This window comes from Grammomys surdaster, unplaced genomic scaffold (assembly GCF_004785775.1).
Source record: "Grammomys surdaster isolate TR1022 unplaced genomic scaffold, NIH_TR_1.0 278, whole genome shotgun sequence".
Lineage (NCBI taxonomy): Eukaryota > Metazoa > Chordata > Mammalia > Rodentia > Muridae > Grammomys > Grammomys surdaster.
Genome location: NW_021604719.1, coordinates 13,725,092 through 13,743,637, shown reverse-complemented (window position 1 = coordinate 13,743,637; position 18,546 = coordinate 13,725,092). Strand labels below are relative to the sequence as shown.

General features: G+C 40.5%; 1 protein-coding gene across 1 annotated transcript in view; it reads right to left on the bottom strand.

Annotated features, from left to right (window-relative positions):
- Positions 1-18,546, bottom strand: part of Megf10 (multiple EGF like domains 10) — a 141,630-nt gene that overhangs the window by 65,124 nt on the left and 57,960 nt on the right. Inside the window, exon 5 of the mRNA XM_028777167.1 lies at positions 9,973-10,065. Within this exon, the coding sequence (XP_028633000.1) occupies positions 9,973-10,065 (93 nt within the window). The remainder of the gene's footprint in view (positions 1-9,972; positions 10,066-18,546) is intronic.

The following is an 18,546-nucleotide window of genomic DNA, read 5'->3' as shown; positions in this document are numbered from 1 at the left end:
CTCAGAAATGTCAAGTGTCTATTAAAGCACAGATCAGTACCGTGACTTAAATGGGTTGTGCATGAGAATTGGCTGAGGATGCTTTAAAGGTGAGAAAATGTGTTGCCAAAAGAGAAGTTCCCACGGAAGGAAACTCACCTCCATCCCCATCTAACACAGAGGCAAAGTATAAACAAGTCACTTTCAAGGCACTATGGAAGAGTGTGTAATAATTTCCCCCTGTCTCAAAGGACAGAAAAAAACACAACCCGGCTCTTGCTGAAACACACACCCTTTCTTCTTAAGCCTCCTCCATCCTGGCTTTCATCTCCCTGTGATTCCATCCCATGTGCTTCAGGCTAACACCACTGCACTGTGTCATTCCTTTGTTAATGGAGAAGAAAAGATCGTCATTCAAAAACAGCAAGTGGCTTTAAAAATAAAACAACATTGTAAAGCGTCTCCACCCATGAAAAAGAACAATAAAAATGTATTTTCCGGGTCCCCTGAAAGTACTAAACCCTGTGCCCTTCACATGTCAAAACAGAAAACAAAAAACAAAACAACTCTCAAAGCACTGACAGAATGCCAGCCATCAGCATGGACGGTGCCTCTCAGATTAATTTTACTCACTGGCTGAGAAAGAATCTTTATCGCTCTTAAAGATACTTGCTAAAGGTTAGGCTGCGATTTTTACAACTTCACTGTAGGATTGTCTCACATCACAAACCAGAAAGAAAGGGCATGAAATGTTTATACTTTAATGCATACAAATATAACCGTTAGCGTGTCTGTGTGAAAACGTCTTGATGATTATATTCACACTGCAGGAAAACCTCAAGAATATAAAGGGTGTGTGTGTGTGTGTGTGTGTGTGTGTGTGTAAAAACTAGGAGAGGGGATTATATGTATTCTCTGAAGTCGAGAGAATAAAAACTGTGGGAGCCATTACAGGATAGCAAGGGCTATAAACTCATGCCATTTATTTATTTATTTATTTATTTATTTATTTTTGCTCATGTACTCTCTTATTAAGAGGTTTTTAGCCATCCTCTGTAGCTACCGAGTTCTAGTTATTGGTCACAGGCTACTTACTCCTAAGACAGAAGCCTACAACTAAAATTCATTATGTTAGACCACAAAATTCATATGCTAGACCACAGAGATTTATCATGGGAGACTATATATACTTGGAGATCAAGAGCAGAGGACACTGAAGAGAAGACCTGCTTCTGTTGTACTTCCTTTCATGGTGTCCTGGGTCAAAAGAGAGAAAGGAATGGCAGAGAGGGCTTCCTAGAAGACATGAGAGGAGATGAGGTGAGATTGAAGGAGTAAGTATGCAGATCCACCATTGTGAAGATATTATCTTTGTTTTAGATATTGAAGGCTAAGCAAAAAAGGCCTTATGTGATTTGTCTAAAACCCCACAGTAAGAAAACTAGGCCAACACTCTCCATACTGGCTGAATGACTTAAATGTTTTAATATGGTTTTCTCGAGCAAGGTTTTTCTGACTACAGGAGAAATTGTGAGTCCATTAAAATGTAGCCTTCTTTGACGTTGCCTTCATTAGTTTAATACCTCAGTAATGAATGAGGAAACCATCTAGTTTTTACAGGATCTTAAACTAAAACCCTTTGCTCATCAGCCAAGAACTATTTTCCTATAACATCTATTACATAACCTACTAGAATAGTCTCTCTAAGTAAGATAAATATTTTCATTTTATTATTTCCTACCTTCATTAGTTTTACACATCTTAAGTGTCCCTAATTTGTTCCATGCAAAGTCACAAATGTTCAGACTCTGAAAGCAACTAGGTTTTCCACAAATCCAAAGATATATTTTCTATCATAAAGAAAGAAGTGATTGTGGTTTTTCAATAATTTATTTATTCACTTTACATCCCGATCGCAGCCCCCTCCCTCCCCTCCTCCCAGTCAGACCCTCACAAGCCCCTTCCTCCATTATCCCACCTCCTCCCCTCCTGCCCCTCCCCCACCCCACTCCAGTGATTATCACTTGGCCCTGGGACATTAAGTTCAGCAGGACTGGGTGCATCCTCTCCCACTGAGGCCCAGTCAGACAGTCCAGCTAGGGGAAAGGGATCCACCAGGAAGGGGACTGCAGGCAACTGAGTCAGGGACAGCCCCTGCTCCAATTGGTAGGGTACCCACATGAAAACCAAGCTGCACATCTGCTACAAATGTGTAGGGGGTCTAGTCTAGGCCCTGCATCATCTTTGGTTGGTGGTTCAATGTTTTTTTTTAAATATTTAAACAAGAATTATTTGACATCATCACAAACAAGATAATTGGTTTTGGTCAGGAAATAACTGTGTTGTAAATTAATATATAGCAATTATTTCAGTCAACTTACAATACATGTGTGAATACATGTGGATCTACCAGCATCAGCAGAGGCCTAGACAGTAGGAGGAGGCAGCAATGTCATCACTTCTCTCAAAGCTGAGCAGGCAGCAACCACATTACTGTGGTCAGAAAATGCTTCTTATGTGTTTAAGTGAAGGAAATTACAAAGATTTGTGAACTAATGCCTCTGCTCTCTATCTGAATATTAAAAAAAAAAACCCTGGACTAAGTTATTCCTTGCTATTTATTTGATAAAAGGAGAATCTAAAAAGGTTAATGAAACCCTATTCATTGCTATGTGCTTTGGAATAATTTGTAGTCTGAATTTCTTTGCCTAATTTCTTGCTATTTATACTCCATTTGGGTACACATTAACAGCTAAATTCTATCACCTTATAGAATTTTCCCCACGAGGAAGAATATGTAAAAATTTTGGAGGGCGGGCTAGTAGACATTCTCTCTTCACATAAAGGCTGACTGGACCAGTTTTCTCAGTCAAAGGCCCATCACTTGGAAGTCATCTCTCCACATCAGAAATACCTGGTGCTTACAGTAAATCAAGGTTTAATTATCTCTCTCTAGAGAAGAAACCACTCCCTGATCCACGCATCTGGTATACCTTGACCGACATGTACAGTGTTATTTCAGCTATCAGTTTATAAGAGGAATCCTTTGCTATGTCTCTGGGTATAAGACAGTCCACACTGCATACAACCACAGTGAATCCTGAAACCACAGGACCCTGCATCCTCTGTGGCAGCAGAATGAATGACTCCAGGCCACTCTCTATCTCTGGCAGACTTTGGCCATTTATCTCTTGACTCCTGAAGACGCCTTGTCTATTCACAGCCTTCAGTTCTTCTCTTAAGTTGAAAGAACCTTGAAAGACACAGGGTGCTACCTCTAATATCTCAGGTTTACAATCTGTTTACTGCTCCTTGGCTCATTTATGTCTTCATTCCCTCCTTCCACAAATATTCAATGAACATTACAGCATGCCCAGAATGAAGCTAGACAGCAGTGAATTAAACAGACAAAAACCTGTACTTCTGTTTTTCTTGGCCTGTGTGTGTGTGTGTGTGTGTGTGTGTGTGTGTGTTATGGGGCTTATATCCCAGAGAGAAACACAGGCCAAACAACTACAAACAAATAAACCAAGCAGATGTTTTCAGGAAGCACCATTTTTTTCAAGGTTGAAAAGAGAAGGTGATAGTAACAAGAGACGCTCTTTGAATATGGAGGTCAGTCATGAAAGGCTCTGTTTTCCCAGACAGAGGCAACAGCAAATGCAAAAGTAGAGACAAAGCCAGTGTGCTCTGGAACTGGGAGGAAAAGTGCTGGGTGTTGAGAGACCTCGGAAGGCTTATATGAATGAGAAGTTGGGGAACAGGACAGATCATGCAGGCTCAGTGGATCACAGAGCTTGTTTGAATTATACTGAGAAGCTCAGAGTGTGGGGATGGTTGGAGCCTGCTCTGAAGCACATTTTTATAAGGTCACTGTGGTCTCAAGATAGAGAATTGATTCTTAATAAGCCTGAGGGGGAAATAGGGAAATCAGCAAAGACACAACTGCAGTCACCCATGAAGAAGGGATGATGTCTTGGACGGGGATGAATGGCAGCATAAATAGAGAACAAACGTTAAATGTGAGAGCTAAGCCAGCAGATTTGCTGGTAAATGGATATTGCACAAAGTTTTTAAACAAATTAATATATTATGTGGAGCGGAATTGAACAGCATGACAACCCAGCCTTGTCTTCCAGCACTGCATATGAACTCATCTAGCACAAGTAATGCAAGCCTCTGTAGTGGTCTTATTGTGTCCCAAATAGGACAAACCAGATGTGCATGCATCTCGTACAGATGACCTTTTCAGAGGTTGGAAATGGTGCAAAACAAACAAGACAATAAATTAAAAATAAATAAATAAATACCACACTAGGGTTTCTGTATTGAGAACACCCTGGCAAGCCATATAGACAGGAGAGTCCTACTAAGAAAGAGCATGACCTACAGAACAAGATGAGCTGTCTGAAGGGGCTATTCTGTCTGCTGATTTTTATACACACTTACAAAGTGTGTATGAAAGTGACATCTGTCATGAAAGCATCACAGGCATCCTTGACTTGCCATTATGATGATGCTGGGCACAGTGCTGAAGACTATGCATGTTTTCATTGTTTAATACTCACATGATTATGGAGTAGATAGATAATCTTATTCTTAGTTTAAACATTAAGGAAGGAACACCCAGAACACAAAGGAAGGATAAGACCCAGAACTGAGAGAATTTGGATGGGGATTCTCCGTCCAGGAAGAGGCTCCTTTAAAAAGACAGAATTAGCAGTTTCTGTGTGTGACTCAGATGGTCTATCCGAGAGCTGCCTTCAGGTGGATCTGATGGACCATTCTTCTCTTCTCACCTCTCATTAGCATCCCCCCCCATGCTGACCCCCACCCGATGATCTCATGCTCTGGTTGCTCCATCAAACTGATTGTGGAAGTGATTCTGACAGGGCTGACGGGCACGTTAACTGCTGGCTATGGGGACAGGGCACCCAGGGCCTTCTCTCCTCAGACAACATCGATCCCACTATTGTGTCTGGGTAATGGATCAATACCACAGACTTTGCTAGGGAGTGTGTCAGCTTTGTGTGCCTTACAATGTCTGGCTTGTAATATCTTTCAGACAAATGCCTCCGTTCAAATACCCTGCAGGCAGCTTCTTACCGCTCCCTGCTGCACAGCACGCCTGCCTAATTCAAAAGGCCCTTACTGTTCCTTGCAATCACACCTGGAAATGCTAGACTCAGCCTCACCTCTGAGGCAATATTTTCACTATTTATGAACACCAGAAATGCCATTAGTGACTAAATAAAACCCCTTAAGGGTTTTTCTGAACCAAAATTAATTTCCAGTTTTGTCTCTGTTTGGTTTTAATCTAAAATCTAAGGAGCCTGTGGGAGAAGCTTTTGTATCTATTTGCTGGCCACAGGCTCATTTGGGATTTTCAGTTATCTCGTGACCAAAGGAGAAATAAATTTCTCAATGGTTATTTTAAAATTAAAAGGAAGAGTTGGTAGGTTCAGAAAACAAATGTGTGGCTACGTCTCATAGTAAAGGACTTACAACATAAGGAAAGAAAGCCTTCAGTAACTACAGAAGCAAACTCACTGAGGGATTGGGGAGAAAGCTGGGAGATTAAAAGCAAGATCACTGGCAAGGTCCTAACCTCAGTTCTCAGCACCCAAGTGACAGGTGGCTCAAGCTACCTGTAACTCCAGCTACAGAGGAGTCAGTGGCTCTTTTGGACTGCTGGCACATGTCACACATGTGTCATACGTACATGTCCCAGGCATATGTATACACACACACACACACACACCAAAATGAAGTAAATCTTTTTTAAAAGTCATTAAAGTAAACAATACATAGAATCATCTGCATAAGAAGGATCACAGGTACTGTGTGGGCTATCATTCACAGTGTTACACATATGGAAAACTCACATTGGTGCCATTAAAATTTCATCCGTTCAGCCTGGAAACAATGGCAAACACCATTAACCCCTGCACTTTAGTGGCTGAGGCAGGAGTAACTCAGTAAATTCAAGACCGACCTGCTTCACACAAGTTCCATGTCAAACATGGCTGCGTAGCGAGACCCTGCCTCAAAATGAAATTCTCCAACTCTAATATCTTGCAGAGAGATTTCCTCCCTAATATTTGTCTGGAGACTCCTTCCTGCCTCTTGCTCTTGTTCCTCTAAGTCTTATTAGCCTGTTGACTTTTACTAATGTCTTCAGCTTCAAAAGACAGCATGCTACTGTGGTTAACAAGTACTGGCTCTGAATGAGAGTCAAACCTTCATCCACCATTACTGGATACATAAACTCAGGCAAGTCCACTTTTCTACACACACATACACATGTGTGCATATATGTGCATGGACACACAAACACATACACACACAGACACACACACACAGACACACACACACACACACACACACACTTCCTTCCCCACCAACCAGGATCCGTACTTTCAACCACAGTATAGAATATGGTCAGCATTGAGTTCATTCCTGGGCTTTTGCAATGATCTTTGGTGAGCACCAAGTGCTCAATAAAGACGAGTTAGGCCACCATTATCACCATCAGTGTGATTTTTCTCCACAATATCACCTCTCCTATCAGCAAATCTCCTCCTCAGCCTGTTTTAAAGAGGAATCAAGATCATAGAAAACAAACCTCCTCAGGTCCTCCTCCGATTGTCTACCCTGGACACTCAGAGACCTATGTGTATCTGCTCTGGCCAGGTCCTCCTTCCTTGTTCTCCTCGGAACAAGAGCTACGCACATCACTAATGCCCCATCAGAGCTGGGGAGTTGTGCCAGTCCTAACTGCCTCCTAGAATCATCTTTCCCCAACTATCTCCTTTCTCAACTGAGTCCCCAGCCTCAGAGCCTCTAAGAAAGGCAGCAAAGCCTTTTCTTAGCCTCAGAAACACTCCCTCACTTCTTAGTTCCTTCCCTATGGCTTCTCAGAGAAGTTTCTGGAAGAGTCATCTTTTCATGTCCAATGATAATCTGTTGTTCTCTGTTACTGGCACAGCACTGAGGCCTTCTTGCTCTGTCCTTTCAGAATCCTCCCTACCATGTCAACCCAACTCAGCATCCCTTGGTCTGTCGTCTTACGTTTCTCTGAAGCTATGTCTGTGAGATTAGTAACCATTCACCATCTTTTTCCTTTATCCTCAGCATCCAGTACAATGTCCTGCACACTGTAACCATTCAGAGAAAGTCCTCAAAATGAACCCATGGATAACCTTCCCAGTGTTGTACAACTCACTCAGTCTCATAATTTCTGCCAGATGCCAAGTACAGTGGAGATTAACGTATTAGCTGAATCCTCCCCTCCAGAAGTCATCACCCAATGGCAGAGGCAGAGGAACAGAGGACTGATGCTTAGACAGACAAATGATGGGGAAGGGGAAAGGAGTAGGAAGGTGGAGGCAGGTAAAATGGATTCATGTCATTCAGTCATATAGGCAGGGGGCGACATTTAGATGCCAATAAAAGAGAAATATATGTGGGCTTTTTCAAAAAATCACTTGAATGAAGTTTTAAAAGAATCCTTATGTTGGAGTCATATCCACTATTTTTTTTATTTTAGGTACACAGTGCTAGTATTTAGGGGACAAACTATAGTATTTAGGGGATACCCAGCAGAGCTGTAACTAACTTTGTAAAGGTATAGAATAAGTAACAATGGATGCAACACTCTCCTTATTTGGAGAAGACAGCAGGAACATTCTCATCTGTGAAATGGGGCTCTATCTAATCTGGAGGGAAGACAGAATCATTTTGTTGCTGGAGAGGAATGCAAGCGTGAAGAAGAATAAATATGGTAGCTGTGTAAATCAAGGGGTTACCAATGCATCGCCTTCCCATTTAAAATGTATTCCTCAACGCCTAGCACACACACACACACACACACAGTGCATGCATGAGTCTTTTAACCACTTTTCCTTTGTCCTCTGGGTGAACATTAAGCATTTTCAGTAGAGGGCACTGGTGAGACACTGCAGAAAGGAAGACGGTTTTGGCTCTTGTCCCAGGGTGTGAGCTCAGCTGACCCAACTCTGGGGCTTCTCTGGCACCTGCAGCTCCGTTGGAGTCAATGGGGCTTCAGCAGTACAACTTCCCTGGCTTCTAAAGCCTGCAGAACACATTCTGTTTCCAGATTATCTGTCCAGGACAAGACAAATTTCCTGAGATGAAACCTAGTTTGCAGATTTGGCCTTGGATGCAGTTCATGTTGAACAGCATTTTATCCTGTGTTTTTATGTACTTATTTTAAAGATTAGTTTTTAATTATGAGTACAGGCATGCATAAATGTCAGGGTTTGTGCACATGAGTGCAGGAGTCCATGGAGGCCACAAGAGGGCACCAGATCCCCTAGAGCTGTCCTTATAGGCAGCTGTGAGATGGGAGCCAAACTCCTGCCCTCTACCTCCTTATGGTGTGGACTTAAAAAGTGTCAGGAACGTTATTCTTGCAGCATCTTTAAAGACTTCAAATATCTCTTTGTGTTTATTTATATTTTTATTTGTTACAAAACCCAAACATGAATCATAGGGAACGAGCTGAAAGTTGCTTAATTATCATCTTCTGTTGTTGTTAGAATGTATTTTCTCAGAATTTTGGAGTCTTCACTGAAGTCAGAAAACTCTAACATAGACAGAAGTGGTTTACTTTCTCAAGGGCCCAAATAAGCTCTAAAGAGTCTTGTGTCCTTGTAGGTTTTTGTTTTGTGAGCAAATGCCCTTTTAGTTTGAGCCCTTAGCTTGAGGTAAACTGCAATTCTTAGGAGACAAAGCATGAGTACAGCTGGCATCATTCCACAGCCTCTTGTCCTGAAATGAGCAAGAAACCTGTTTTTGAATAAAGAATACTATCCATTTTCCTGTTTCCCACTTTACAATAATATTTTTCTTCAAAATGTCTAGGTCCAAGTGGTTATAAAGTTGGAAAAGTTAATGAAAGCACTGTCATATTTGAGGTCAGTCAGCCAAGAAAATGGACAAAAGCCAAATCCCACATCCCAAATATTCTACCTCAATAGCCTGTGAACAGAATGCTCACAATGGCTCCCTGCTTTCTAAGAGAAGTGATACAAAACTCTGAAACGCAGTTGCCTATGGAATAGGGGTGCCTATCAGGAGCAGACTCACAAATATTCACATATGACCTTCACACTCACTCACACACACACTCACATACATCCACACATTCACACACTCAATCCATTCACACAAGCACTTACATAATACACACACACACACACACACACACACACACACACACACACCCCTCACAGTCCCTATCAAAGTTTACAACAAAGACGCTCTTCACACTGACTGTTCTGTGCATGGGCAACACAAAGGCTTCCCCTAGAGATGTGACTTTGGGGTCAGCCAAAATAGCCTAAGTCTAAAAGCCTTCTTAGCAAAATAAAAAAGAATCTCTCCAATTCCAAAGAAAGTGAGGGAAAGTCTCAGAAGCCAGCTAGCTTATTTGGGAAAGTTAGAATTCTTTCAGTCTCGTCTCAAAAACGTAGTTGGTGGCAATGAAGACCCTTTTGGGCTGTCAGAGGAGCTGGCTCAATTTTGGAAAACAATTATTTCTCTTGTATGGGTTTAATGATTTATTCATTGCAATATAGTATCAGATTTCCATTTCCTCTCAGAAAAAGACACAATTATGCACACTGCAACAAGTTATAAGAACACTGAAATGTTAGCTGCAAAATTTATGAAAGTAACTGTATTCTATGATATTTCATCATCCCTACATCCTGAAGATGGAGGCCTTGAGGGCAGCCTTCTTAGAATCTAGATATTATTTTAATTGTAACTCTGACATAACGAAGACAGTTATGTGATATGCTGTGGTTTCATTAAACAAGCATCAAAATGTTCATGAATGAGTTAGATTTGCAAGCCACACCACCTTCCACTTGGGATGAAGACAGAAACATTGGCTCAGAGTCCTCCACAGAAAATGGACCCATACAACAACACCCGGAGACAGACAATGGCAGGTGGGGAACTTACCACTGCTACAGTTGGTCCCACCCCAGCCAGGCTCACACTGACAGGTGTTTGGAGCAATGCAGCGACCATGGACACATTTATCAGCACAGTGAGCTGTCAGAGAGAAAAAAAACATCAATCAAACCAAGAACGTTGGCACAAGAAAAATAACAACAACACAGCTGTTACACATCCTAGGCTCACATATCATTTAAAAACAACATGCATGCTTCCCAATTTTCTTCAATCCTTTCCTCAGTTCCTTTAGAGTCTACCGAATAAGCAAACAATTCTTCCTTTTATTTTGATATTTCCAAGTAAATTCCTTCATTTCTACTGTTTAATTCTACTTCACACTAGATTAGGGAAGCAGTGTCAAGGGAAATTGTCTAATCCACACTTTAAAAACTGTTTCGGTGGGTCCCAAATATATCCTCCTCATGCTGGCAAGAGGGTATGTGGAAAATCAAACCATGAAGCAAGATATGAGGACTCTAACCGTGGCAGTGTGGGCCAAGAAGACATTTCCTGTATATGACATATTCGCCAGAAACAACGGTCACCTTCCTTTGTGCATGCGTTCACACAATGACACAGCAGAGTGGAAAACACATTGTGTGTCACACACACACACACACACAGAGATACACACACATTACATAGTCTCTAAAATACCTAAATATATACGTCATTGTGGGTGGTAATTGAAAGAGCTTAGAGTTACAACATTTTACTTAAGGATGGAATATGGTACCCTGAGTTTAGATACATTTGATTAAATTATACTTACTATAAAAATGAAATACATTTACCAACTAACCTAAAAAAATAAGTAAGTTGTACACACTAGTAGCATTTTTTGTGGTTGTTTTTAGTATTTTTTTTGTACTATGTATTTTTCTTCATAAAAAATACAATCATAGTAATTTTTAAATTGCTTTTTCACACAATGCAATGAGAAATGTGTCATTAAATATTCTTTTATGTACTTTATTCATAATTACTGGCATATTGTATATTCAGCATAGATTTAAATATATGAATAATTATGAATCTGTAATAGATGACTATTATGAATACACAAGACTCACAAAGGTAGTCACTCGGACAGTCTTGACCTCAGACTTGAAGAGACATGGGAAGAGTTATTTGGGATGAAGCAAAAGCCAGAGGTCAAAACAAAAAAAAACAGAGAGATAGACGTTTTGTTTGGTGCAGGATCTGGGACAGCAGGGCAGAGAGAAACCTTGGAAAGTCCAAGGGAAGATAAAAGCCTGCAGACAGAAGACCACAGAAGGATTTACTGACACCAGAATAAGTTTTAACACATTAGTGACTTAGTCATTGGGATGTCAGGCCCATTGAGCATGAGATGCCGAGCTACAGTACAGTTTCCTGAAACCAGAATTCCACAATAGTACTTGGTGATCTTGTAATATTTGATTTAGAAGATTTACACCTTTAATTGTAATTAAAAGCAGAAACTGTCCATAGTTTATGGATATACCAGGGACCCAATATGTCACTTACGATGTAAAGTTTGGTCAAAGTACGCTGACCGGAGGATCTAATCTCCTTCTATCTCCGTGCACATGTGTGACCTTGCAGGTGGCATTCATTTGCAAGGCTATACAGCTCTCCTGTTAATCTGTTTAAATTTAGTTATGGACACTCTTGAAGCCAACAACTTGCTGTATTGAAACACACAGGATCCAGTTAAAATGCACTGGAAGGTGGGTTGACAGCACAGAGCAAGCTCTATACTGCACGCACTGTGACAAATATTAGAGGACTCCCACATTCTGGGTACTGATATCCATTATAAGCTTGCCTCCATGAGAAGGCTTGGTCTTACGTGCCTCATGGACTGATAGCATTTAGGTTTGAATCACCTGGCTACTTAGCAATTTTTCCTCCCTCAAGGTACTAAAACATTTTAGAAATTAGATGTTATTTACCTTTAAAGTGAAACAGGGCACCTTTATTATAAAGGGAGGAAAAAACGATCCTGTGATGGCAATTTTAAAATTTGGATTATTTTAAGAAACTTCTTGAGATAACATTTCACCAAAGTCTGAAACAAAATGTGAGTGGGTTATTGGCAAAACAAAACAAAAAAACAAATTCCTCTGAAAACTAATTAGGAATGTGTGAGTGTGAGTGTGTGTGTGTGTGTGTGTGTGTGTGTGTGTGTGTGTGTGTGTAAGAAAATTAAAACTCAGTCTAATGGAATCATTGTTGAGTATTGCCTCCTGAAAGAAAAGTCCAGGTGATAGGAAGACTCTATTCCATGTAAAAGCCTCACACAGCATCTGATTCTGTCACCAAATTCCATTTCTGCTCTTTGTTCTTTCCCACCACCTCCAACTTCCCAGATCCAACAATATCCCTGCACAAGTATCCACAGATGGTCAGGGGCAAAGGGAAGCAGGGGTCTGCTATGAAATGCTCTGTGACCTAGGATGACGTAGCCTACAGAGACACGAAGTATGACAGCTTGTTACACAATGACAGCAACTCACTCTGCTCAACTGATTTAGATCCTAACCTGTCCCCAGTTTTCCCAGACATGCTACCCACTCAGGTGCTGAACAAAGATGATTAACCTGTCATGGGAAACCAAGTAGGTTAAAGATATGAATTAGCCATGTATATCTAGCCAAGAAGAAAGGGAAGGGCGTTCAGCTTAGCAAGTGTTCCCAACAACTTGGGTCCCAAGTATAGGCAGAATCATCATAAGATCTCACCCTCAAGAATAGGAAGACTTTTATTATTATTATTATTATTATTATTATTATTATTATTATTATTTCTTGTCCTAGTCTTTTATTCCTATTTTTAAAGAACAGTTAAAAACTAAGATAGCATAGAGCTGGTGGGATGGTTCAGTCAGTAAAATGTGTGCAAGCATGAAGACCTCAGTTCAATCTACAGAATCCAAGTTAGAAGATGAAGATGCAGACAGGGGAAGAGGAGGAGGAAGAGGAACAAGAGAAAGAACAGGAGGTAGAAGATCAGGGGAAGAGGAGGAAGAGGAGAAGAAAGAGGAGAAGGAAGAGAAGGAGGAGGAGAAAGAAGAAGAGGAAGAAGACAAAGAGGAGCTGGAGGAGAAGCAGAAGGAGGAAGAGGAACAGGAGGAGGAGGAAGAGGAACAGGAGGAGGAGGAAGAAGAAGAGAAGGTGTAGTGGTACCCAGTTGTAATCCTAGCAATGGGGAGATAAAGAACTGGCCATCCAGTCTAGCTTAGTCAGTGAGCTCCAGGCCAATAAAGACCCCCATCTCACAAAACCAAAGTGGCTCCTGAGGAATGACATCTAAAGTTGTTCTGTGGCCTCTGCATTGCATTCACATGCACACACACACACACACACACACACACACACACACACACAGAGAGAGAGAGAGAGAGAGAGAGAGAGAGAGAGAGAGAGAGAGCACTAGCACAACATTTCTATCTGATATGATTTTTTTTCTGATCCCTTTAAATGGAAATCATTAAATACACACTATGTTTTTTAGTAGCTTTTCTCTGAGCCAAATATAAGCTAAACCTCTGCTCACATCTGTATCCAGCTGGGAGTGCATCAGGCTGCATAGCCAAGGCATATTTTCCCTCATACAGAAAGACAAACAGGCCAAGTCTTTGAAGTGAGAGCTGCGGACAGCCTGTCTGTTGGTGGACAGGTGAGGACTGACATGGTGACCCTGGAATCTTCTAATTAGGCTCCTGTTTCAACCTCAGTTCCTAAATCCATTTAAATCCCATTACTAATGCTGTGGGCCTCATTCCTTTCACTTGTAAATGCTGAGGCACTTTAGCTGCCACCAAGTGTTTTCTCTTCTGCTACATACAGTTCCCTTTAGATTGACTCTTAGGGATGGAGAAAGGGCAAAAGGAAGAGTAAGTAGATTAAAGATGCCTGCATAGCATTGCATCCCTTGCCCTAAAGGCAATAAATGATACAATTAACTCTGCTTCTTTGGTCAAAGTATCTCTTGAAAATAACCGTCCAGTAGTTTGCCATTTTGTTTCCCTTTCCATTCTATAAAGAGATTCAGCAGCAGAGGAGGGTACCATGTAACTTTTGAAATCATGAAAACGGACTGGGCCTGGCAAACTAGGAACTCTGTCTGTAGAGCAAGGAGCAACAAGAGACTATGAGAGGATATTGAATAATTCTATTCATATGAAATTTTCAAATAGGGCACTCCATACAAAAGATATATTAATGGGTTAGGTAAATGGGGGACAATACAGGGTTTTTGAGATGAAAAAAAAATGTGATCCTGTGATGGTCCACAGCTCTGAAAATATGAAAATTAGACTTAGTGTCATAATTGAACTGTAAATTCATGTGAACTATCTCTCCAAAGGCTATCATAGAAAGTACTGTGGCGTTTAGGGGAACATGTTAACTAATTCCAACTGGGGTGAAATTGAGGAAGATCTCATGACAGAGAGGATATCTAAGTGAATGAAGTGGATGCTTTTAGAATAGTTACATGTAAAAATGGGCAATTTTAGAATAGTTACATGCTAAAGTGGGCACTTTTATAAGTTACATGCAAAAGAGGACACCTTTAAAACAGTTACATGCTAACATAGAGACTTTTAGAACAGTCACATGCTAGCATACACTTTTAGAACAGTTACAGGCTAAAGTGGACATTTTCAGACAGTTACATGCCAAAGTGGCCTGAAGTAGCTGCCTTATAGTCCATCCTCCTAGTACCCCACAGCCACATAACTTATTTCTTGAGTTTAGAAACACTACTCCATAGTCACCAGAAGGTTTTAAGCATAATGGCCCTGGATGGTTAGCCATCATAGAGAAGGTAAGAGCACACTAGGCATCTAGAACTCTGGATGTAGTAAATATTATGAAAAAACTTCAATACACAAAATTCCTTTCTGTCCATTCTTATAGTGTCTTTCTGTCTCTTAAGGACAGATACAGAGTTATTGCTAACAGTGTCTTTGGTAGACATTGCTAATTATTCTTCCCTTCTGTTTTATTAACAGAATCTCTGTCATGCTAGGGTCACTAGAGTGACCAGTCATCAACAACATTTCTTGGTTTTCTTTCTAGAATGATGTGGTATCCATGTACATAAAGTCAAACAGACTCAGTGGTCACTCTAGCTCCCCCTCCTTCCTGATACCCTGAGTGGCAAACAGCTGGATTTTCAGAATGTAGTTGACAACCAGAGGAAAAACAGGAAGTGACCCATGGAGCTCTTCACTATGAATTATTGCCATAGATGAGACATTTACAAACACTAGTTGCTTGAGTTTCTGCTCTGTATCTGTGTTTTCTTCTCAACCCTATTTCAAACTTGTGAATTGGCTCTTTGGAAGATTTTTCAGGTGTGTGTTACAAAACATCTGTTAGCAGAATGAACTGAAAGTCCATATCTGTTATAAAGATACGTAGAAGTGCAGTTTCTACTAGACTTTGAAGTATCATGCAAGCCTATGATCAAATGGTATGAGGAAAATAAAAACACCACCACAAAGCACACACCCTGCCCTCTCTCTGAAGTATAGCTTTAACATAGAATTAAGAATGGTTAAATAATATGGATGCTGTCAGCCCTAAAACAAACAAAACAGAAAAACTGTTATAGTTATAAACCAAAAGAGAGGATAGACTGGTGGACAGTATTCAACAGAAAGGAAGAAACTGAGAACTGAGAAAGGAAGGAACACAGAAAGCAAACCTAATAACAAGAGTAATTAATTCCATTGTGTGAAATGCTCTAAACATCTCACATAGACAGAGACTTTTTAAAAAAAATAATAACATAATATTATGTTTATAAAAATTGCGTGTTAAATATAATAACAAAATGCATTAAACATTAAAAGGCACGCTGTCTTAGTTGTATTTCTATCTCTGTGATAAAACACCACACACAAAGGAAGCTTGGAGAGGAAAGGGTTTATTTCAGCTTACAACTCTCATATTACACTCCATCTTTGAGAGAAAGCAGAGTCAAAACAGGAACCTAGAAGCAGGAGTTGAGGCAGATGCCGTTGAGGAACGCCCCTTATTGCTCTCCACGGCTTGCTCAGCCCACTTTCTTAAACAACTCAGGACCACTTGCCCACTGACAGCAACATTCACTGTGGGCTTGGCACTGCCACATCCACGGTGAATCAAGAAAATGCCGTACAGATTTGCCTATCAGCAATCTCATGGAGACATTTTCTTGATTTAGATTTTTCTTTCTAGATAACTCTATCTTGTGTTAAGTTGACCAAACACCAATGAAGATACTAACAGTGATTTTTTAAATCTACTATAATTATACAAATATTAAAGATAATTTTAGAGAAAAGGCTATTTTCAGAGGCAATGAAGGTCATATAGTATGATAATGTGTTCATCAAAATAAGACAGAGCGTTCTCAAAATGGTGACAGACATTTGGGGTGTTTCCAGCTTTGAGCTGTCACAAACAAAGCAGATTTGAAATAACTCTTTCATTTTATTCCAGATACTGCCTAAGGGAAGTGAAAGCCACCCGAACACTTACACACCAGTTTTTCAAGCATAATTTTTAAAGTAATAAGTAAGATGGAATGTATCTATGCATCTGTAAGTAAGTGAAAGGGCAGATAAATTATGGATGATGAATATAAAAATATTACTGAGCAATAGACACGAACTAATGTGTACCCAACAAATGGAGGAATCTTAAATTCAGTATGCTTGGTAGAAGAAATGAGACATCAGAACAAACACAGGGCTCTACAAACACAGCCTAACCTAGAGGCTCAGAGACAGAGCGATGCTTGCCAGAGGAGGAGAGGAAAGAGAAGCCCAAACGGAGGAAGTTAGTGAGCAGGTTCACTATTACGAGTGGGATGAGGGTTTCATGGCTTTGTACTAATTCTGTCAATTCTTACAGATATGTGTACTTAAACATGTGTGATTCGTTTTAAGTAAACTCAGCTGTTTTTAAAAAAATACAACTTGAAGAAAACTTTCCAAAGGGGATCTATGAACTTTATATACTGAGGGGTTGGGAAGGAATAAAACATCTGGACTGTCTTTAAAATTTGTACATACTTTGTGAGATCCTTTTTAATTTTTATTCTTCTGTGATGCTAGGGATTGAAGCTGGCTAGCATTCTGACACTGAGCTACCTTTCCAGCTCTGCAATCCCAGTAAAGGTCCCTGGGCTCTGCAAACGCTTATGAAGGCATTAGTTTTGAACCATCTCAAGAAATATATCTGGAGAAGAGTCACAATGTGATGTTCCCCTAAGCTTTTCCTCAATGAAGCAAATAACTTAAAGTGGAGAAACAAAGCCAAAAACTTGCGTTGAAACAGACAGTTGCAATGAAGCCCATACAAGGATAAAAAGGGCCATCTGTGGAGCACGTAACCCTATTCATTGCTCGAAAGTGGAGTTTTCATTTAATTCTGAACTTACATAGGCTCTATGGATTTTGGCCACAACTCTCATACTGGTCCGTTTAGACTAATAATAAAAGACTCCAGTAATATGAGCCTAATGGGCCACTGTTTTCAGAAAGACATCAGACGCTGGAATAAACTCTAGTTTGCTAAGTTGAAATTCCTAACAACTCAGCCTCCAGCGTGTCTGATGACACAACCCCTCGCTGACTCATTCTGAGCAGGATTTAAAATTTCCTCTCTTATAATTAGAGAAGGGACCAGAAGGAAGCTTCGTCTTCCTCAGGCGGATTAGCCCTGAGAGCCCTATCTCATCTGTGTCCTAAATAGATTTAAGCAGGAGTCCAATCAAAATTGTCTTTTAGTTCCGAACTTTTACAATAGTGATTATCTGTCCCCCACAATGAAACTGCATGAATTATCAGGCTTGTGAACATTCTACCTATCCTGTAAAGACTGCAGTTTCAGAAACTCACTCCCAAAAGGTGAGGCAAGTTCCCATTGTTTCCATTAGCCTAGTCTCCTTGAGACACTAAAGTCAAGCTGCTTTGGCAGAGAGAGCAGCAGGCAAGATTTCCACCAGAGTGGCATTGAGTCTATCTTGAATTCACAGTGGAATTCTTTAAGATCAAATTCATAGTTTCTATATATAACAATCAAAGTACCAGGGAAGTACTGACAACCAGGAAAACAATAAAGGCCCTGCATTATGTATTAGATCAGATCATGTCTTCACTCCCAGCAGAGCAGTGTCCCCAACTAGAAAATCCAAGAGTGGGTTCCAGTGGGCATGTGGGAAAAGTAGAATTTCTGCTGGTGCAGTGTATGGACAAAAGGCTTCTCCCGCATTTTCTGATAGGTGCCTCTGAAACAAGTAGGACTCCATAGCAACGGAGAACAGGGTCCCTATGGAAACATGAAAAAATCCACTGCATGTGTCGGGAGGGGCATGATGGGTAGTTACACTGAGAGACTTACCATCTTGCTGTTATCTCAGGCCAGCTTAAACTGATTGTCTCATGCTCATCTCCCCTCAAAAGGGTGTGCTCAAGAGTCTAAAGACAGCAGAATTTTTGGAAATACTCGGCAAGATTGAAACTATGAATTAAATAAGCCTGTGAGACTCAGACAAGCTCAGAGTAGAATGATCTTGCTGCCTTCAACTTCC